This window comes from Anolis sagrei, chromosome 2, assembly GCF_037176765.1.
Source record: "Anolis sagrei isolate rAnoSag1 chromosome 2, rAnoSag1.mat, whole genome shotgun sequence".
NCBI classification, from domain to species: Eukaryota; Metazoa; Chordata; class Lepidosauria; order Squamata; family Dactyloidae; genus Anolis; species Anolis sagrei.
Window position 1 is genome coordinate 29121389 of NC_090022.1, and position 23432 is coordinate 29144820.

The 23432-nt window shown below is 40.8% G+C and overlaps 1 protein-coding gene across 3 annotated transcripts in view; it reads right to left on the reverse strand.

The window, feature by feature from the left end:
- Positions 1–2219: 2219 nt before the first annotated feature.
- Positions 2220–23432, reverse strand: part of FAM107A (family with sequence similarity 107 member A) — an 81370-nt gene continuing 60157 nt past the window's right edge. For all 3 annotated transcript variants that reach the window (XM_060766463.2, XM_060766464.2, XM_060766465.2), the window contains 3 exons: positions 16413–16587; positions 7555–7711; positions 2220–3638 (listed from right to left, as the gene is read on the reverse strand). In XM_060766463.2, the coding sequence (XP_060622446.1) occupies positions 3531–3638; positions 7555–7711; positions 16413–16587 (440 nt within the window). In that variant the 3' untranslated portion in view covers positions 2220–3530. The remainder of the gene's footprint in view (positions 3639–7554; positions 7712–16412; positions 16588–23432) is intronic.

The window sequence follows — 23432 nt, forward strand, 5'->3', positions numbered from 1 at the left end:
AACAGCTTCAGCTGTAATTAGAGAAATTAGATACCGCTAAAAGTGGGGGAGTTATTTTACAATGCCATAAAGAAAGATTAGAAAATGCTGTGTGACCAAAAGGAAGGAGGAAGTTCTGATGGCTCTTCGTCATAGAGGATGGAGCAACAGCACACCCTGTGGCTGGACTTGAGCCCAACCTTTTATGGCACACAAAAAAAAAAACCTGGACATTGAGTCGAAACAACAACACACCTCCTTCTGTTCTGTCTCTATATTGTCTATACAAAACAGCAATGAATGTTTGCCATAAATGCGTACTATGATTGGGGTGAGAAGGGCAGAATATAAATAAAGGGTTATTATTATTATTACATTGGAAAGGGCCTTCTCATTGGCTATTTCTGGGCTCTCCATTTCCCTTTCTAAAGATGCTTGACTGGTGCCCTCTTCACTCTCCTTGCATGGGCAGATGAAGGCCTTTTTGTTTCAGCAGACATCAATAGGATCCTTGTATATATATGGCAGTGGCTCCTTTGGTCAGTCTGATGGAACAGGAGGAGGAGAAGGAAGGGATTTGCATGCTCACTTAATTCACACTGAGTTCAGCAGATCCATTCTAAGTATACAAGATCCAACCTTTGTCTCTTCACTTCAAGGTCCAGTGATTCAGTGATGAATGAAAAGTGGATAGAGGCTTGTTCTGCTGAGGATTTCCTCCTCATTGCAACCCATGCAAATAGATGTCAACTTACCTCCTTATGTTGCTGCTGCTGCATGTTTGCTTTGAACCTATCACAAACAACCTGGCCCATAGGTGGCACTGATGTGATATCATAACTAGATATTATGTATGACCACTAGAAGGAGTACTCACATGATGTCTCATTTAAACATGCCATATGAATAAATCCCTAGTTTCATTTGATCCAGAAAATAAAGCACATGGTCTTTATGCACTATTATTGTTGAAAAAGGTGAAAAAATTAAGCAGAACTTTTTCTGGTCAGAAAAAATACTACAGTTTTCTTTGTTAATTTGAATAATAGGGTGGTTCCAGATGAGGTGTTTACTGTGCAGTCATATCATCTCATTCATGGTGGTTTATGGGAGATCCAAATGCCTGCTTTAGTTCAGCAGTTCTCTTGTGTTTCCCCACTATTTCATTCATCTTTTTTTTTCAGCAGAGAAAACCCTCTATGGATGCTTCCGGACACAGGACTCATACTGTTTGCATCTGAAAGACATTTTAATTGCAGCTATTCCATTTCTTTTGCTTAATGAATTTCCTCCAGTAAGAAAAAGTACTGAACAAACAAAGGGAAAACACAAGAAGACTGTAAATGAAAGATGGCGTCATCGCCCTCCAACCAACATCCATGAATGAAGCTGTGCAATTGCACAGTAAAAGTCTCAGTTGGAAAGAACCAAAAGAGCAAATAGTGTGACAGAATGGATAGATAGACAATGTCTTTTCATTCTGAGCATGGTGGCACCACAGGAATTTTCTCTAGAATTGTCATGCTTTATTTACATGAGCATCCAGGCAATCCGTGGTACTCCAGTTGTTTCTCGCGCGCGTGTGTGTGTTTTATCATGTCAGAAGTGACTTGAGAACATACTGCAAGTTGCCTCTGGTGTGAGAGAATTGGCTATCTACAGAGACATTGCCCAGGGGACGCCTGGATGTGTTAACATCCTGCAGGGAAGCTTCTCTCATGTCCCTGCAAGCTAGAGCTGACAGATGGGAGCTCACCCTGTCTTGCAGATTCGAAGTGGCAACCTTTAGGTCAGTAACCCAACTTTCAGGTCAGCAGTCCAGCCAGCAAAAGGGTTTAACTCATTGCACTACCACAGCTCCTGTTTCTTGTGTTGATCTATGATTTTTCCCCTAAATAAGGGCTGTATCCACACTAAATTATTATAGCATTTTGATTTCACTAAATATGTCTTGTTCCATCTTAATCATGACGTTTGCAATTTATAGAGGTCCTTCAAACTATCTGTTAGAGAGCTGCTATTCTGTAAGTAAAAAAAAAAGTGAGAATCTGAGAACCTCACCAGACCACAAATACTAGCATTCTTTAGGATGGAGCAATGGAATCTAATTGCTATAACTGTGCAGTGTGGCATTTTTATTTTGGCTAATAACATGCAATTAGAATGACTGTAATGAAAGCCACCCCGATGCAATGAGTAGAAAAACTGCCACCAGGGCATTCAGTGAGCCTTCTCAAGAGTCTAATAAACAGATCAGTTTATTACTAGTCCCTTGGACAGAACAAACAGAAAGTCATAACTGTAGGCTGAAGCTGCAAAGCAATAAACGTTCAATTGAAGCTGCCAGCACCCTTAGTGGAAGGGATTTAGTTGTGAGTAAACATTATATTTGGATCTTGGCTGGGAGAAAGGTATAGCTGCATAGCTGAACACTAGGCAATGATGTATTAATACACTGCGGAACTTCTCTTTCAATTCCATTCCCCACTAATTGTGCGTAAAAGCAAAGCCTCAATGGGCATCAGTGTCAAACCAACCTTTGTTCTTGGGTTGTTGTTGTTGTTTTGGCCTCCACACATCCTCTGCCTCCCAATTTCACTTGTTTTCTTATACCAATCCTGCTTTCACTATCAAAAAGTTCTGGATCAACATACATATTCTGTAAGTGTGATTTCTATTACCTTTTTGAGTAGCTCCCAGAGGTTTCCTCTGACACACGTTCCCTGCTCCTCGTTTCAGAGTCCAAGCATTAAATGTTTCTCTACAAATTTGGGAAGGGTCTGCCCAACTATACAGAATAGCCCAGTGCGCTCTTTCCATAGTAACTTACCTAGCCTGCTATTTTGGGAATTATTTGCATTGCAAAGGAAACCTTACATGCTATGACCAATGACAGACCACCATCCCTAATCTCAAAAAGAGTATCTGTGTATATGTATTGCAATGGTCGATTGAAACAATTGCATTCAATGGATAATGTTGTGGTAGATACAGCACAGGTTATGCAAATCCAGACAGATATGCTTTAAAACAAGCTAAAATTTTCCCTGCTGATGGATATTTCCCTTTTTTGCCATCCTCACTGGTTTTCTAACAAACTCCTCCTAACAGTTAGCTTTGTGTACCAGAGATTTTGATACTGGCAGTGTAGTTTGAAACAATAACAACTCGTTCTTTGCATAGCATTTTCCCCACTCCCCAAATGTTTACATCTGAACATAGTCTTAAAGGGTTAGGCTGAGGGTTAATCATAAGCGACGAAGAAGGGGCATTAACGCGGTGCCGCTCCTTGCAGAGAAGGCTAGGTCTTGCTCATTTGGTCTTCCCCACACTGTTTTCTCCTCTGGCAGAACACCCCACTTTTGTTTAGGTGTCACTCTTGGCTGCATGAAAATGCCCTTCTTGGGATTTCAATCGGAGCAAGCGTTAATAAACGGGAAGTTGCCCCAAAAGACACAGACTGCGAATGTCCACTGTTTACAAAGACGTCGGCATGAAGGTATTTGAAGAAGCAGAAGGTTCTCGTACACTTTGGTCTCAGCTCATGCCCATTAGGCAACCTTCTCTGCCCCGGTTACCACTGAGGTCCTCCGCAGGTTTTCTTTCACTTTAATAAACTCTGGTGCATTTTCTTCCTCCTTCTCTTGTTCCCTTTCCAGCTGGTGAAAGAATGGTAAAGAAGAAGGCACTATTGAAATGTTAACAAAATTAGCTTATGTGTTTCTGCGTGGCAGGGGGTTGGACTGCATGGGCCTTGTGGTTTCTTCTAACTCTATGATTACATGATTCTAGGTCTGGCACAGAAAAGTGTCAAAGAGGCCAATATCAGAGGGGCAATATTTTTGGAGGAAGCTGATATGTGTTGGGTAATGGCCCATTTGGCATAAGATACCCCAAGGGACAAGCAACCCAACCCCCTTTTGTCATGCCGTAAAATACAAAGCACTCCTGAGATATGGCCATCTAATCAGTGGCTCCCAACCTTTTTTTTTTAACCAGGGTCCACTTGACTAGGGACTACTTGACCAGGGATCACTTTGACCAGGGAACACTCTCCAACATAAGTACCATATAATAATAGTACCATAATAATAATAATAGAACCAAAGGCTAACAAATCAATATTTGGTCAACTTTAGATTTGGTTTGGGGTACTGTTTCAGAAATTTGCATTGGATAGACCACATCAGCTTTAGTTTCTGATACAAAACATATGTCATGGTCAGCAACCCCCTTTTGTCAGCAACAGGGAAAGAGTGGCATGTGGCGCCAAAGGAGCAGAAATAAAATGAAATGAAATAAAATAAAAATATTAAGAGGAAGGAGGCTCATGGACCACATTTTCGTCCTTGTGGCTCACTGGTGGTCCATGGCCCCCACAGATTAGGAATCACTGGTTTAAATCCTCCAGAGAAGGAGACTTCACCACACTGTGAGGCAGCATACTTCACCTCTGAACAGCTCTTACCATCAGGAAGTTTCCCCTAATTTTTAAGTGGAATCTGTTTTCTGGCAGTTTGAATACATGGCTCCATGTCCTACCACCTTATCACATGAGAAAGGCAAATCGGCCAGCTGCACCTGGCTTCCCCGCTGAACAGAGGGGGCAGTGGGGCAAATCTGTCACCTCACGTGCCGCTCCCTCACAGTGACCTTTCCCCATCACACATTGGAAGCATTGCTAGGATCCATGCCGGATCCTCACAATATGGACAGGCTTCCATGTTGATAGGGAAGCGGCATTTAATGCTTCCACTCCAGTTGTGGGTGGGGCCTCCACTGGAGGTCTAGCAATGTTGTGGGATGGGCAGCAGGCCTATCTATCTCTAGACTGGTGGGGAAGCATCTTGGAACACTTCTCAAGCCCCGTCTGATAAGATCCCTAGTCTCCAAAAACAAACAATATGGCATCATTAAATCATGTATAACTTTTTGTGTAATTGTAACATGTTGCCATCATGAAAAATACTGTTTTGAAATAGGGGCTGGCTATCATTTTGAAATACACTGTACTTTGCATCTCTAAACTGATCTGCTGCCACCCTCAAGTATTGAGGTGTTGGCATAAAATAAGAATTAGAAATTCAGCTGGTTTGTTGTAATTAGCCTCATTAACTCCATTTGGACACCGCACCCATGACCTGTATTGTTTTGCTGAGATCTGTCATGTGTGCTATGCTAAAAATGCTGCAACTGCAATATTACATGCTCAGGGCCAACCAATCAGATGTTATGGCTGGAGTGCCAGATCCTGAGGAGATCCTCATAAACAACAACCAGTCTCTAAATACATTCTGTGCTGGTCCCAAATACAAGAATGATCATGTATGCACTAAATATTGCTCATATGCACTTTGGCTATGTAAATGTGAAATTCTACAAAATACTGATATTTGAAATAAACTTTATCTAGCTCAGGTAGCCCCCAATGGCATGGAGGGTTAAACCACTGAGCTGCTGAACTTGCTAATCGAAAAGTCACAGGTTCGAATCTGAGGAGTGGTGTGAGCTCCCTCTATTAGCACCAGCTTCTGCCAACCTAGCAGTTCAAAAACATGCAAATGTGAGTAGATCAATAGGTACCGCTCCAGTAGGAAGGTAACGGCGCTCCATGCTGTCATGCCGACCACATGACTTTGGAGGTGTCTACGGACAACGACAGTTCTTTGGTTTAGAAATTGAGATGAGCACTAACCCCCAAAGTGGGACATGACTGGAGTTAGTCAGGGGAAAACGTAACCTTATCTAGCTCAACCAGTGCCTTGAGTCGGCTAATCAGAAACCAATGCAGAACTTGGTCATTTCTTTGGCCAAAGTTATTTGTTGTCTGCTTGCCTTCCTGCTCAGTTTCAGGGTGCCTCCCAGCTTTGTGTCTCACTTGGGAGGATACTGTGGGTCTGATATCTCAGTCTTATCCTACATTGGAAAACTTTTTACCACTAAAATAACATCAAACCATCAGTCAATTCAACCCCTATTCATCGAATAGAAGGCAGACATTATCTGTCCCTTTGCTTCAGGGAGCAGAATGGCTTGGGCTATCTTGGTGGCAGGGGCTGGGTTAGTTAGAGCAGACTCAAACCAGTGGACATTTTTTTTTCACATTTTGGAGCAACTCTCATTTGTACACTTCCATTTGCTTCACCGTTATAGGTTTCCTAATTGGAAAATGGGAGGCAGCAGCTAAAAGCTCTAAATAAAGAGACACTTTGAGCTTGTCTTTGACTACTGCTTTGATCACACTTGGGAAATGACTAAAACCAAAATAATTAATAAAAATAATTAGAAGACATTAAAATAAAAGAAAGAAGTTAAGAATCTCTTAATTAAATACCAGGGCATCTTATTAACGAGTCTTCAGACAGGTCTTTTAATAAAGGAACTTAAATGCAGGTTCCAGCTAAGCCCATGTAGGGCTTCCTCAAGGGCATGACACATTCAGTTCATCATGACTTGTCTTGCATTGTTTGGAAGTGCCTACAATTAGGCACAATCAAAGGCAAGGAATCTGCCCATATTAGCCAAAAGAAGAATGAACACAGCAAGGTGTTGATAACTTTGCCTTCAGGAGATGTGTGCACAGGTTCATCAGCTGCTTAATTAAGATCTTCATCTTGCCAAAGCACAACAGGGAACAGGTTGGAATTGACTGAAAAAGCAGAAACATCCTGGAACTGTTTACAAGCTTAGAGTTCCCAATGACTTCAATAGGAATTAACAGCTGGCAAATGGCATAAGATTGGTGATTAAGTAAGCACAGAAATCCAGCTGCTCTTCCATCAAGACAGGAAGCTTGGGAATCCTGGGGTGCAATCACACCACAGAAAGAAGAACACAGATTGCAAAGATTTATCCGCATTGTTAGTTGAAAACTTGCTGGATGTTCCTGTGAGTCTTGGTCAAAAGGTAACACAACACAATATCAAGGGTGCATCTACACTATAGAATTAATGCAGTCTGACATTAGTTTAAGATCCAGGGCTCAATGCTATGGAATCATAGGAGTTGTAGTTTTACAAGGCCTTTCCAGTGCTTCTCATCCTTGGGTCCCCAGATGTTTTTGGCCTACAACTCCCAGAAATCCCAGCCAGTTTACCAGCTGTTAGGATTTCTGGGAATTGTAGGCCAAAAACATCTGGGGACCACAGGTTGAGAACCACTGCTTGAAGTTTAGCCTTTTCTGCCAAGGAGTTCTAGTGCCTTATGAATTCCCAGGATTATATAGCATTGAGCCATGGCAATTAAAGTGGTGCCAAATGATACTTATTCTGCAGTGTAAATGCAGCCCAAGTTACAGAATGAGACATGGGAACTTGACTTCGAAGTGGAGAGTTTATATATGATCCTTGCACCCCTTTAACTACCATGGCTCAATGCTATGGAATCATCTGAGCTGTAGTTTGCTGAAGCCCCGGGACTCTTTGGCAGAGAGAGAGCTAAAGGCCATGGAAAACCACAGTTTCCATAATTTCATGGTACTGAGCCATGGTAGTTAAAGTGGTGTCAAACTCCACTAATCTTTACAGTGTAGATGCAGTCTCAGACTCTATAACAGATTTCAGAATAGTTTCCTACTTGCTCCAGCCGTTGTTGCCTCTTCAAGAGCTCTTGTTCAAATGGTGACTTTAACTTTTTGGCTTCTTCTTCTTCTTTCTTCTGTCGTATCAGTTGGTTTCGTCGCCGATGCTCTAGCACCCGTTGAAGTTCTGGTTTGCTCTCCACTCCCAATCCTCTACAAACAGAGAGAAGAAATAGATAAACTGGGATTGAGTTTAAGGGTTGGAGGAGAAAGAATTATCCCCAAAAAAACCCTACTTATTCTGCAGTGTAAATGCAGCCCAAGTTACAGAATGAGACATGGGAACTTGACTTCGAAGTGGAAGTCAAGAATTATCTGATTACATATCCCTTACATCCAAAGTTTGCTTATGTCAATAAGACATAATTGAAATAATTAAGCATAAGATACTATACTATATATGGATATGATAGCAAGTGACAAGGAACTGGCTGTTTACACTACAAGGGTATCTACTCTTGATATAATAATCCAGTGCTAGCACATTCTTCAGGTAGCTCTGATTAATTTTACGCACGGTTTCCCTTCCATGAATAAAATTATAGTTGCTTTAAAGTAGTGAAATGTTGTGTTTTTGCAAGCTTGGAGACTTGCATTTGCAGTATTGGGCTGATTCAGAGGTCCTTAATGTATTTCTAAAGCTTCAGTTTGTATTCTGTTATGTTACTAACGTTCATAGTGTACGCACACATAAACAACCTTTCTTAACAGTGAAAGGCCAATCTTAGTTATGAAATAAACTAAGACAAAACAAATAAGTACTAGCTACAGAAGTATGAGGGTTATCTGGAAAGTAAGGTTACAAGACATGTCGCTCTTGTGGGGAATTTTCGTGGGGGAAGTTGGTATTACTGTTGTGTAGTGGGAAGCCAGTGGAAGCTAACGAGCAGTGCCAATTGTCAATAGTTCATCAACTGGCATTGTGGTGAAGGTTAGAGATGAGCATCCTCAATCCATTTCCCTTCAAGTGCGAAGTTTCCCTTCAAGTGATATGCTACCTAAATGCTAAGGGCACGAATGCTGCTGCGACTCATCGCAAAATAATTTCAGTTTATGGAGAGGGTATAATGTCAAGACAGCATGTGACAAAAGGGAATGGAATATATTGTGAGACCATGAAGAAACTTTGCAGAGCCATCCAAAACAAATGCCATAGGATGCTGATGATGGGAGTCTGTCTCCATCATGACAATGCACAGCTGCACACTGCTTATGCAACACAAGAGTTGTTGACTTCATTTGGTTGGGATGTTTTAAGCCACCCCTCTCACAGCCCTGATCTTGCACCCAGTGACTATAATCTGTTCACTAAATTGAAGGAAAATCTGGGTGGAAAATATTTTTCTGATGATAACAAGGTGAAAATCGAAGTGATGAACTGGCTGAAAAAGGTGGAGGGAAACTTCTATGACACAGGCATCAAAAACCCGTCCCACGGATGACAAAATGTATTGAACTGAATGGTGATTATGTGGAAAAAGAATGTAATACCTATGCTATAATCCATGTAAGTTTTATTAATATATATATTCATTCTTTGTATTTTTTAAATCTTGTAACCTTATTTTTCAGATAACCCTCGTATTTAAAAATGTCCCATTTGCATTTTCCTACTCCCTCTTGTACTTAACTGATTTCAGTTGCTGCAAACTGGATTCAAAGTGCAAAAGTAGTTTGCAATCAATTAAGAGCAACTTGAGAGTGATTGTATAGTAGCATCACATGCTTTTACAGTTGAAGGGTGGTTCTACAACACAGACACTACCTCACAGTGAAGCCTATTTGAAAGTATAGTGGGTCCTCAGTATCTACTGAGGTTTGGTTCCAGAACCCCCCATGGACACCAAAAGTTGTGCATGCTCAAGTCCCATTATATGCAGTTAAGTTGTGAAATAATATTCCTTATATAAAATGGCCAAATCAAAGTTTTTTTGAACTTTTTTGGGAATTTTTCAGGACATGTATAGTTGAATCCTTGCATGTGGAACCCATGGATTTGGAGAGGCCAATTGCATATGAATATGATCACAAATGACAAGGAGTTGGCTGCAAAGAGTCTTCTTGTTTGGATTCTGCTTGACTGAGCACAGCAGAGCACAGAAGGAGGCAAGAAGCAAGAAGGTCACGAATCCTTCTGAGTTTCCCACAAATGTGTGGCAACAAAACCAGTTGGATTCCCCAGAGAGGAACAGTTGGGTGCCTTTAAACACCAGGAGCCATATCAGTTTGAGCACAAATATTTCACTATTGTTTCATCCATCTATTGGAAACAGTATACATGGAGGCCAAGTTGGCTTGGGGATAAGCCTGTAATCAATTAGTCGTAACTTTAAAAATAAGATGAAAAAGTGTGATTAGTCATAATACGTGATCAGAGTTTTGAAATAGTTACACAACTGAACTTAGTTTTAAAAATGGGAGTTCTTTTTCTCCAGCAGAGGGAGCAATTTAACCAGTAACTGCATGCTTAACTCCAGCATTAATACAGTATGTTATACCGTACTAATATATTGGGATATATTTTAATAAGACTTCTATGGAAACCCTAAAGCTTGGGTAATCGTGATCCTTTTATCTTGACTGTACTTGGAAGCACACCATAGAATCACGCTGGAGGACCTAGAGAGAGGCCCACAAACGCTTTGGGATATATATTTTTTGGAGTGTGGGTAAGTGAAACCATGGATATTGATTCCACGGGTACAGGGGTTGTACTGTTCTTCAGGCTTTGGTTTCGCCTGGTCCCTGCAAGATCATTCTTGGGTATATTTGCTCTGTGATTATCCATCCATTTCCACTTTTGAGTTCAGCACCACAGAAGTCAGACAATGCAGCCCATTGTACCAACTTTAGTAACAAATAATGACTCCTTCTCCTTTGCAAAATAGTTTCTCTTATGGCCAAGGCTGCCTGCTGGCCTTTTGGAGATGGAGGAGGTTTCCAGTGCCACACAGTAACTAAGCACATGGAACAATCTGGAAGGCAAGTGTGACTTGCTGTCCTTCTACTCTTTTCTGTTGTTGTTGTCCACAGCTTTCTGATCTAGTGAACAGCAAGGGGCAGCAGCCATTTACAATCTTGTTTCTTCAGTCCACTGACAGTAAGGAGCAGGAGCCCCCGATGGCGCAATGGGTTAAACCCTTGTGCCAGAAGGACTGCTGACTGAAAGGTTGGTGAGCTCCCATATGTCAGCTCCAGCTTCTCATGCGGGGACATGAGAGAAGCCTCCCACAAGATGATAAAGCATCCAGGTGTCCCCTGGGCAATGTCCTTGTAGACAACTAATTCTCTCACACCAGAAGTGACTTGCAGTTTCTTAAGTTGCTCCTGACTTGAAAAAGAAAACTAGTAAGGAGCATGGTTGGAGGAGGATCGATCCAACACAATGAACAGTATGACTCTCATATCGATAGGTGATAGATTTCCAGAGCTAGATATGTGGGTAATACTGAACCCTATTAAAAGGAAAGTTTTCCAAACAGGAATAACCCAGAGTCAAACTGGAGGACCTAGAGAGAGCATATTTTGTTAGACGTGGATAAATGAAACCTCAGTTATTGGTCACATAGATAAATTCATTCCGATCTGACTGTTCTCCCCTTACTATATGCAATTATACATAATGTACAAAGTCTGGATTATAAATTACTCCCTCACAATAGGCAAGTTGTTATTTTTTGAACATGAGTGCTTTGTGTTCTCTGCTCCTCCAAAATCAGTGCTTGGCTCTACACTGACCATTTATCTCAGGACCAATCTGGAGTTCTGAATGGTGGACTGGGATAGTTTAGATCACTGCTTCTTAAACTAATGGGGTCCTCTTAGCTCACTGTTAGGGTCCTGAAAAAAACTGTCAACAGTTAACAGTTTCTGAATGCCACCTAGTGGCCATTTTAGACATTTACACAAATCTGTTGTGTAGTTTTTACGGTGGGCTCTGCAGAAGATACTCCAAAAAGGGGGGAGGGTGGGAAACAGCCTGTTTAGCAAGCCTTGCACATGCTGATTGGGTATCACTTATTGTTTTATTTTTATATCTATTTTATATGCCTATATACTAGGGTCATGTAAAATTTTCTTAAGCCCAAAGGGGTCCCCAGTACAAAAGTTTAAGAAGCCCTGGTTTAGATCACTGCTGTTACTGTCCCACTTGTTCTCTCCATCATGGTAGCCAGCGGCAGTGACATGACTTGTATTGATCACTCAACCTGGTGAGACATAGGCTGGTGCATCAGAGAGAAATAGGAGGGGAAGAAGAGAAATAACCCTTTCCAGGCATGTAGCTGGGGGGGGGGGGCTTGAGGGGCTTCAGTCCCCCCCGAAATTCTCATGGTGGTTCGTGAAAAGGCCTTACTGGTGCATTATTTAAACTGTTATGTTTATTCATATCATGATCTGATCACCATACTCAATATATCCCATATGCATGGGGGTATTGGGGTAACAAAAGGTTTGCTAGGCTAGACCCTCTTTCACTCAGACTCAGCTCCCCCCCTGAAACTCAGCCTCCCCTGAAACCCCCCCTGAAAAAAATTCAGCCCCCCCCCCCCCGAAACGAAATCCTGGCTACGGGCCTGACCCTTTCCTTTCCTTTCTTTTCTTTTCTTTTCCTTTCCTTTCCTTTCCTCTCTTCTCTGATTGCCTCCTTGCTCCAGTCAGTGTCACTTCAGACCACAAATGACCAATATGAGCCGTGTCCTCCTTAATGTGTCCTCCACCATTAAGAGAACGGGGTGAAGAGGAATCGTGAGTGCCATCCCGTATCCCTTGGCTAGGGAATATGGGATGGCTGTATAAGGTTTTAAAATTCTGTAAGCTGCTTTAACAGGATTTTTTCCCATGGAAATGTGTGGAATAATTATTCATCTTGGAACTATCCCCAATATTTATATGGTCCCAAAGTCACAGTTTGCTCCAGATTCTCAAGGAAAATGCAGAGCAACCTGTGAATTTGGTTATTGTGATTCAAGACTGCATTGAGGTACAGTAGAGTCTCACTTATCCAACCTTCACACATCCAGCATTCTGTATTATCCAATGAAGTCTGCCTCTCTTCTGGATCCATGGCTATTTCAATACATTGCAATATTTTGGTGCTAAATCTAGTAGTTACTACATAATGTTACCGTGTATTGAACTGCTTTTTCTGTGTATTGTAAAATATGATGTTTTGGAGCTTAATTTGTAAAATCATAATGTAATCATAATGTAATTTGACGTTTAATAGGCCCTTTTTAATCCCTCTTTATTAGCCAACATTTTCGCTCATCCATTGTTTTGCTCATGCAACGCCGGCCCGCTTATGTTGGATAAGTGAGACTCTACTGTAAATGAAAGACTAAACTTTTTCTCAATCCCCAACAGCAGGGCCTTCTCAGTGGTGGCCCCTCACCTATGGAATTCACTCCCCGGGGAAATTAGATCAGCAACATCCCTCCTTTCCTTTAGAAATAAATTAAAAACATGGATGTGGGACCAGGCGTTTGGGTAATCTGGCAGATAAATAAAGGACTGCGACGACGGATAGGAATAGACAATGTGGAATGAAGTATAGACTGAGTTGGCGAACGCTGTGCTTGAGATTGGCTATTGACTGTGATATATATTGTTGTTTTAATTGTTTAAACGTTTAACTGCTGTTTTTATACGTTTATTGTATTATTGTGTAGGCATCGAATTGTGCCATTTTGTAAGTCGCCCTGAGTCCCCCCTCGGGGGTTGAGAAGGGTGGGGTAGAAGTATATGAAATAAATAATAATAATAAGCATACTGTATCTTGAGAAAGCTTGCCTTTCTCAAAATGCAGTATATATAAACACTGGACCCATCTGAAACTAGCTTTGCAGAACCTGATCTCTGACCAATATCAGACCAGAATCAAGGATCATTAGATCACACAATTGGATATTGGAAAAAAGTCCTTTTCATTATATCCCTGAAGAACATATGTTTCTTTAACTGCCTTTAAATGGCCAATAAAACCTCATGGTTATATTAAAATGCGTCCTTAGGTCTAGATACTTTAAACTTTGAATTACATTTGCATCATCATTTGAGTCGCCGAATTAGGTTGAAAAATGCGGTATAAAAATAAAGCAAATAAATAAATAATTTTTGTTTTCATAGAGTCATAAATTTGGAAGAGTCTGCATGGGCCATCCAGTCCAACCCACTGCTGAGCAGGAAAAGCACAATCAAAGCACCCTCAACAGATGGCCATCTAGCTTCTGTTTAAAAGCCTCCAAGGAAGGCGCTTCCAGTACACTTACAGTAAGGAAGTTCTTCTTAATGTTGGTGGCATATCTTTTACTATAATTTGAGCCCATTGCTCTGAGTCCTCCAGGTTTTAAAATCCTGTAAGCTGCTTTAATAGGAGTTTTTCCCATGGAAATGTGTGGAATAATTATTCATCTTTTTGTGCTGGCAGAAATATGAAAATCATCACTTGATGATTTAGTTCACAATGAGCTTTCCAGGGTCTCTTTAAAAAGCCCAAACTTGTCCTCTGCTCCACTATCCGCTTTGAATGACTCATGCCATATCCAAACTGCTCCCTGCTTGCCTATTCAAACATGAACAGGCTTTCTAAACCAAATAAAAGTGGATGCGGCTGAAGCAGGATATTTACCAGCTCCTCTCCTTCCTTCTTTTATCTAGAAAAAGCATCTTTACAAACAGTCTCATTTTTTTCTTTTATACCTCCTTGCAGGGCTTTGGGAAATCTCAGACCAGAGGTCTACATTCCTTTGACTTGACATGAAGCCAAGATTATGAAATGTGATCTGAATTCTCCTCCAGTACAAGACAGGGCTGTAAAGGTATATGACCGGGCAGTGTGAGTTTACACAAAGAGAAATGGATGGAAGGTTTTTGCAAAAATCCTAACATTTACACAGCAATTTAGCCTATTCATTTAAGCTTCCTAGGTCCATCCAGTCCAACTCCCTGCCAGGCAGGAATATACAGCTAAAGCACCCCCAACAGATGGCCATCCAACCTCTGCTTCAAAACCTTTGCAATAGGAGACTCCATCATGTTCTGAGGCAGTATAGTCCATGGCCAAATAGTTTTTACTGGCAGGAAGTTCTTCCTAATGTTTAGGTGGAATTAGTACAAATTATTTTAATATGTTTCAGTCTTATGACTGTATTTCAGTATATGTGGTTTTAATGGTCTTATGTTTTTATCTATTGATAACTGTGTTGCACCCTGCCTTGAGGAGAGGTGCGTATATAACAACAACAATGTTTGATTCGTGTGTTCGACTTGTGATTTTGTGTTCGACTTGTAATTTTTGTGATATGAAATCCAGCATATATATCTCGTTTGCTGTGTCATACTGTGTTTTTGTGTCAGTAAAATAAAATATAATAATAATAACACTTTTTATATTTTGCCCTATCTCCCCAGAGGGACTCAGGGCAGATCAGAGTACGCATACACTGCAAACATTCAGTGCCGTTTTGGATAGACAGGATAGAGACAGACAGAACAGAAAGGATGTATGTTTTGTCAACATCCAGCTTTTCGGCGCCTTTGAGGTTGTGCTCAAATCCAGCCACAAGGGGGTGCTGTCACTCCATCTTCTATGATGAAGAGCCATCAGGGCTTCCTCTTTCCTTTTAGTCACTGGGCATTTTCTGATCTTTTTCTTTATGGTGTTGTAAAATATCTCCCCCGCTTATTTTAGCGGTACCTAATTTCTCTACTTACAGCTCAAGCCATTTTCGAACTGCTTAGGCAAATAGTAAGCTGGGCTGGCAGTCAGGAGCTCACACCAACCCGGGCCTTTGAACTGACAACCTTTCAGTTGGTAGATCTTATCATTGCTTGTGATTTACCAGCTGTGGTAAATCAGAATGTTTCCAGAAATGTTTTTAATGTCGTGTCCATTAAAAAGAAAATAACTCGGTTCTTGGCTATGTACATAAAAAGCAGATAGGGCTCATGTGCCCTTAACTGTTGTATAGCATAGAGATACACAAATGTTCAGGTTTTGGCCATAGAAACTGGTCAACACCTGAACATTCTCTCATGTCCCTGCTTGGGTAGCTGGAGCTGATAGAGGGAGCTCATCCATGCTCTCCCCAGATTCAAACCTCTGACTTGTCAGTCTTCAGTCCTGCTGGCACAAGGGTTTAACCCATTGGCAAGTCACACTCTCTTAGGCAGGATTGCCACAAATCAGAAACAACTCGAAAGTACAACATACAACAAACAACAACAACAGTAGTAGTGCTTATCAACCAAATTATATGTGTGTATCTGCCTTTAAATCATTTGTTGACACAGGGTTCTGCTCCCTGTGAATTTCATGGGGTTTTCTTAGGCAATGAATACTTAGAGTTGGGATAATTGGAAAATATGCAACTCTCCTATGCTTATTTATTCAGAAGTCATTCCCATTCAAAATGTTTGATCTAATTCCTTAGAACTGCAGCACCAGGGAATGGGTTGTTGCAATGGGCTAAGGGAAGCATTTCCAGCAAAAGTCACTGTTTAGTTCTAGCATTGTAGGTTCTGCTCCCTTGTGACTTAACACAGGTACACTGCGTGGCATCCTCAGGGTAAATCTCAACACCTGCATGGAATCTGTCTGTATGGATTTGCCCTGCTGATAAACCAAAGGTCACTTCCCAGGGACTCCATGCATGCTTCATTTCACGGGCTGTCCAAAAATCATGCTGCCATTCATTTCAGATTATTGTATACTGAATGCCCCTGTGGCTAATGACAAATGGCAGGCACAGAACATATTTTCTATCTCAGACATCTAACACCCAGGATAAAGTACAGTAAAATAAACAGTGCTGCATGCAATAGGGCTTTGCTCTCCAACCTTTTCACTACTTACCTTTTGTGATTCATAAGGAGCTCTCTGTGAAGTTCCTGGTGGCTTTTGGAGGCTCTCACAGGATTGAGCAGTTTTTTAGGTTTGATCAGATCGGGGTTTCCATCAAAGTAGTCTGGATGAGCCATGATATTCCCAATATCAGGCCGTTCTCTCTGTATTTCAGAGTACATAGATGCTGGAGTGACAAGAAAGGGAGAGAAAGGGGAAATCAGAAAGTATCCTGTCTCAAGATATTTAATAAAGCAACATCTTCAGAGAAAATGAAGCATATCTGAATTCACATATTAGGATGACTATTTCATGCCACTCAATGTTTCAAAGATGTAAAGGGAGATGTGTGTCACCAGACAACATCAGAGTATAACCAAGATGACAAAAATATTAATGAAGAAGCAAAACAACCAAAAAAAGTTGCAGTGGTTTGCTTTTGCCTGAGACTACTGGGAAGGGCAAGATTCTTATCCACTTTATTGAGTGACTTAACTGGGTTCAAACTACTTTTGATCTCGGTTTGCAGCAATGGAAGTATACTGAAAATAGTGGAGAAAGTGGGAGGAGGTGGAAGATACTGGGACATTTTAAAATTAACTGAAGAAGTGGGACAAGAGAGGATTAATCAGGATTTTCTAAATTAAATCACAACAATTGGAAAATATGGTTTTTCTATTTCAGCAAATCATGTTTCTGAAGGAAATTAGTAACTTCCTATGGACATCTTTAGACTGTATCTCTGTGTACTTTTTGAAGAGTAACAGTAGAACATATTGTGTGTGTGTGTGTTTGTTTTCAAACAACATGTTAGCTCTAAGGTGTTTTATAGGCATGGGCAATCCATGGTTCTAAAATACTTAAAAACTAAAGTTCTGGTGGTGAAAACTAGGAGGTGCTGGTGATTTGCTTCTACAGTGTTGTTAAAGTTCTTCTGGTGATGAAATTTCAGAACTCTAACAAAACATTCAACATTTCATTATTATTTCATTACTGGCGATTTTTAAGAAAGAACTAATTAGGAACTGCCATTTAAGACAAAAAATTGAAAGTTTTGTTAGAGTTCTGAAATTTTCACCACTAGAACTTTAGCAACACTGTAGAAGCAAAGCACCAGCACCACCTAGTTTCACCACCAGAACTTTAGTTTTGTAAGTACTTTAGCACAATTTAGAACCATGGATTGCCCATGCCTAGTATTTTATGATCCTTGAACCTCCACTGGTCCTGAGAATAATGAAAAATCTTGATGAAAGAGTTCCACAAAGAGCTTTTGTGTGTGTCAGGGGTGACTTGAGAAACTGCAAGTCACTTATGGTGTCAGTGAGAGAACTGACCATCTGCAAGAACGTTGCCCAGGGGACACCTGGATGTTTTGATGTTTTACCATCTTTGTGGGAGGCTTCTCTCATGTCCCCACTTGGGGAGCTGGAGCTGACAGAGGGAGCTCATCTATGCTCTCCCCAGATTCAAACTTCTGACCTGTCAGGCTTCAGTCCTGCTGACACAAGGGTTTAACCCATTGTGCCCCAGGGGCTCCTTCCATCAACGTGGCTGCTTGCATATCATAAAAAGGAGGACGTGCTTCACTATAGAACAGATTTATATAAATCATGCATGTTCTAATTCATAGAAATAGAAGGAATTTTTGAAATATATGCAGTTGTTTAAATAGAAACAGAATCTGCTCTCCACGTTGGTGGATTTGATTATTCACAGATTTGATTCAAATATTCTCTCTAGGAATCTCTAGGTCATCTAGTGCAATTCTATGGTTATCTTCCGGAAGAATTTGTTCATAGAGTCATACTGGAAGACCTAGAGACTCCTAAAGGAATGTTCTTTTAGGTTAATTTTTAAAAAAAAAAAATAAATCACAATATTTCACTTCCTGTGTCCCTAACCTCAGTGACTGAATGGCTGACTGTATATATCTCTGTATAGTGGGAATTGCTTTGGCTGTGCTATAATAGAATTGTAAACAAAAAAGTGTTAACTTGAAAAATTAAGGCAAACTGTGGTTATATATGTGTTATATAGTTTTTGTAACACAATAATGGATCCATTGGGAGGGCATGAGAGTATGCAGTGTTGGGCGTACCAGTGATTAGCTGATTGTTTGCTGAGATGTTACAAAAACTGGTGAGTAAGGCAGAGAGTCATGGGAAAAGAGAAGGATTAGTTAGACTCAGGGAACTTAGCTTTAGCTAGGATTAGGAGGGGATGAGGAAAGAGTTAGTACAATCCATTCGGATTTAGAAGTGCTATACAGGATGAGCATCCCTTACCCGGAACTCCGGAATATTAAAAACATCCAAAATTGTCCACATGGGTGGCTCAAAACACAAACTTTGTTCCATGCATACAATTATTAAAATTCTTGTTCCAAGCCTTTCAGATAAAGGGATACAGGCAGTCCCCAAATTACAAACATCCAACTTATATACAATTCATAGTTAAGGATGGAGGTGAGACAATAGGAAGTGACAGAAAACTACCATTAGGAAGGGAAATATACTCCTGAAAGAGTTATTATGGGGAAAAAGCTGTCTCAACTGAAGCCTTTTCACCAATCCTTGTTTCAACAACAAGCCACATTTTTCAAAATCCAATGATCACAGGGTCAGAAATCGAGGTGAAAACTTCTGAACAGAGGCACAGACAGCAAAACCATCACCAAAGGGTCTTAACTCTTCCCTATGCTATCAAAAGCATGCCTATATATGTATGTGTGTGTGTATGGATGGCTGAGGTTACACTTAAAATGTACTGCTCCAACTTACATACAGATTCAATTTAAGAACAAACCTACAGAACCTATTTTGTTCATAACTTGGGGACTGTCTGTATTGTGATGCGACATAGTAGTACTGGGTCAAGTGGGTATGACCCTCCCAGTGCCGACTCTGGGTTTGATGTCATCCAATGCGGCAGTACATCTATCTATCTATCTCTGTATTGTCTGCTCTGAAAATCAGCAGCGCTCTAAGATTTTAGGAAAGGAACGGTCATAAAACCTACTGCCAAGGTCCTTTTCAGAATTTCAGTGATTGAAACTCAAGACCATCTGCATATATTGCATATATTGCATATTGTATTTCATAGACTGTTCGAAACTTGTACGAGGGAGCACTGGCCCCACTAGGTTTGGTGTCACCTGGTGCGGTAACTCATGGTGTCACCTCACGGAGCACACCACAGTATTGTAGCCTTTGTTGTGAGCCGCCCTTCATGGTGAGAAGGACAGGATATAAATGCAGTAAATAAATAATAAAATACAAGAATTGACATAATTTGATAGGCTTTTTCTAAGTAACATGGAGGATCAGAACCTTTTCTTTTACAGCTGCCACAATTTAATTGGGTCTGTTACCTGCTTCAGCATATAACAAGGCACTAGGTTTGCAAGCTTTGAGCTTTGCATTTTGGCTTAGCTTGACTGCTTGTTTGAGCTGAAGAAACCGTTGGCTGTTGCTGGGAGCGGTTACGCAGCATCCTGAAGCTGAAGACTGACTCCGTTTGGAATGCTAAGGAAACTGCTTGTTTATGATAAAATAAAGACATTCTACTGATAACTAAGTAGAGAGGCTGTATTATTTTGCTATGTGTTTCATATCGTCGTGTAAAGAAGAAGGCTCACCGGAGATATTGTTTGTTGTATATTGGTGAGAACAATTCTTCTGTTTTGTGTTTTTGACCTACAGTGAATAGAACTGTATTTTTGTTTCTACTGAAAACAACAGACTCATGTGTAGTTTTTGAGTTTTTATCACACTGAGAGTAAAAGGGTCTGAGACATTCTGCAGGCTATTAACTCTATTCTGACACTAGAGACAAAACCACTGGAGTGTTATTGTGCTGGAGAATAATGACAACTCTAACCAACGCTTATGTGCATTTGAATGCTCTCAAAGGAAATCAGCATAGAGGTTCAACCTTGTAGTTATACTAATAATGTCCATACAAGTTGGAGTTGTGAAAAATGTTTTTGGTTATATCTAGCAGAGATATTTTTTATAAAACAATGTACAAATATTTTATAGTTATTTTTGGTGTTGGTGTTATTTCCCTCTGATGGTGTCATCCAGTGCACTGCACTGCTCTAGTGATGCCACTGCTTCCTCCCGCCATATTTGGTTGGTGGTCTTTGTTTGAATACTTTAAAGCAGGCATGGGCAAACTTCAACTCTCCAGGTGTTTTGGACTTCAACTTCCGCAATTCCTAACAGTCGGTAGGAATGTTAGGAATTAGCCAGCTTTTAGGAATTGTGGAAGTTGAAGTCCAAAACACCTGGAGGGCTGAAGTTTGCCCATGCTTGCTTTAAAGATTGGGGCTCTTAGATATTGAATTACAACTTCCATCCTTCCTCACCATTGCTGAGGGCACTGCTTCTTAAACTTTGTGTACCAACCCCAAATGAGATCCCCTTAGCTCAGTTGGGATCCCAAAAGAATTGGTAACAGTAAAAGTTTCCTGAACACCACCTAGTGGTTGTTTTAGACATTTACACAGATCTGTTGTGCAGTGTTTACAGTAGACGCCGTAAATAAGATGCTTCAGCTGTACTTCATAAAAAGGAACATCATCCTGTTTTATAAGCCTTGCAAATGCGGATTTGTTACCAGGAAATGTTTGGTTTTTATACCTATTTTATATACCTATATATCTGGGGTCACATAAATATTCCACAGGCCATAAGGGGTCCTGAGTGGAAAGGTTTATTATAGCACTGGAGGCTCAGGGGAGCAGCAGTCCAGCTCTGTCTGGAGGTGCACTCAATGCTGAACTCCTTCCCCTTCCAAGCAATGATGTCCTGTGTGCACGTGGAGCTGAATCCTGTGAAACTTTTCCAAAGTCAAAGCTGAGAAGGAACAGGTCAGGGTTAAGTGAATTATAATCAGATAAAAATTCAAGAAGATGGGAAGGGGGGCTGCAAAGAGGAGAATTCTTAGCGTTGTGCAATTTCACATTGCATGTTGGAAAGACTAGTATCCCGCAGTTAGTGGGGAGTGGTTGGAACCATAAGGAGAAAAATAGATCACAACGGATTAGATCAACATAATTGGGGTGAAAAGTGCAGTGCTCCGATTAAACACCACAGGAATACTAACTCTTTCCATCAAATTATTGCGTATCAGAAATTTTGGCTGGCTACGCAAAGAAAGCAGGGTGTGTGTGTAAGCTGTGTTGTTTGGCCATTGGCCATTGCTCTTTTTGTTCAGAGATGTTCCTTGCTGCAAATCATCTTTACCTCCTACAATACAAGGGACATCTATGGCTTTCTACCTTGCAGTAATGCAACTCCATAAGCACCCCTTTTTTGTGAATGATCTAACTTTTCTAGATAGTATCTAGTTGATTTCAAACACTACTTTGCTGTTCATCAAGGCCTTTGCATTTAATACATTCACTCCCAACTTCCTAATCTTTAAATCTGTTTTTAGCTCACTCTGTTTAGCAGTTTGGAAAACATGCAAATGTGAGTAGATCAATAGGTATCGTTCTGGCATGGAGGTAATGGTGCTCCATGCAGTCATGCTGGCCGCATGACCTTGGAGGTGTCTATGGACAACGCCAGTTCTTCGGCTTAGAAATGGAGATGAGCACCAACCCTCAGAGTTGGACATGACTGGACTTAATGTCAGGGGAAACTTTTGCCTTTGTTTTTTGTTGTTTGAAACTGTTTAATTTGTTGTTTTTAACAAGGGTGCTTCTACACCAGTGTTTCTCAGCTGTCCTAATGCCATAATCCCTTAATAAATGGAGTTTCTCATGTTGTGGTGACCCCCAACTATAAAATTATTTTTGTTGCTACTTCATAATTATATTTTCCTAATGTTATGAATCATAATGTAAATAACTGATATTTTCATTCACTGGACCAAATTTGGCAAATATATATATTTATTTATTTACTTTACTTCTATACCGCTGTTCTCAGCCCGGAGGCGACTCACAGTGGTTCACAGCACACAGGAAATAGCAAAATTCAACAGTTAACAACCTAATCTAATACACAGTTAGTACACAATTACTATAATAACCATTCACTAGCGTCTCATCACTAAAAACACGATCCAGATTCATCATCCATTGTTCCATTCCTATGTCATTACCAATCATTGCACTAAATTACTTGACTATTGGTTGGGTTGACGGGGATTGATTGTGTCATTTGGGAGTTGTACTTGCTGGGATTTATAGTTCACCTACAATCAAAGAGCATTCTGAGCTCCACCAATGATGGAATTGAACCAAACTTGGCACACAGGACTCCCATGGCCAACAGAAAATATTGGAAGGGTTTGGTGGACATTGACCTTGAGATCTGGAGTTGTAGTTCACCTACATCCAGAGAGCACTGTTGACTCAAACAATGATGGATCTGGACCAAACTTGGCACGGATACTCAAAATGCCCATGTGTGAACACTGGTGGAGTTTGGGGAAAATAGACCTTGACATTTGGGAGTTGTAGTTGCTGGGCTTTATAGTTCACCTACAATCTAAGAGCATTCTGCATCCCACCAAACTTCCCACACAGTACCATCACGACCAACAGAAAACACTGTATTTTCCGATGGTCTTTGGCGACCCCTCTGACACCCCCCTCGTGACTCCCCCAGGGGTCCCGACCCCCAGTTAGAGAAATGTACAATAGAATTGATGCTATTTACTACCAATGCACAATGCAATGAAATCCAGGGATTTGTAGTTTTACAAGGTCTTTAACCTTATTTGCCAAAGAGTGTTGGCGTCTCACAAAACTACAGATCCTAGAAATCCATAGCATTGAGTCATGGCAGTTAAAGTGGTGTCAATTGCATTAATTTTACAATGTAGATGCACTCAGTCACCTTGAGGTTGTTTGTGGACACAAATATAAAATGGAGCCAATGTGGAGCCAGCATGATGTAGTGGTTTGAGCATTGAACACTGAATCGAATTTCTGCTTGGCCATGGAATCCCACTGAGTGACCTTGGGCAAGCCACTGTCTCTCCGCCTTAGCGGAAGTCAAAAGAAAACCCTGA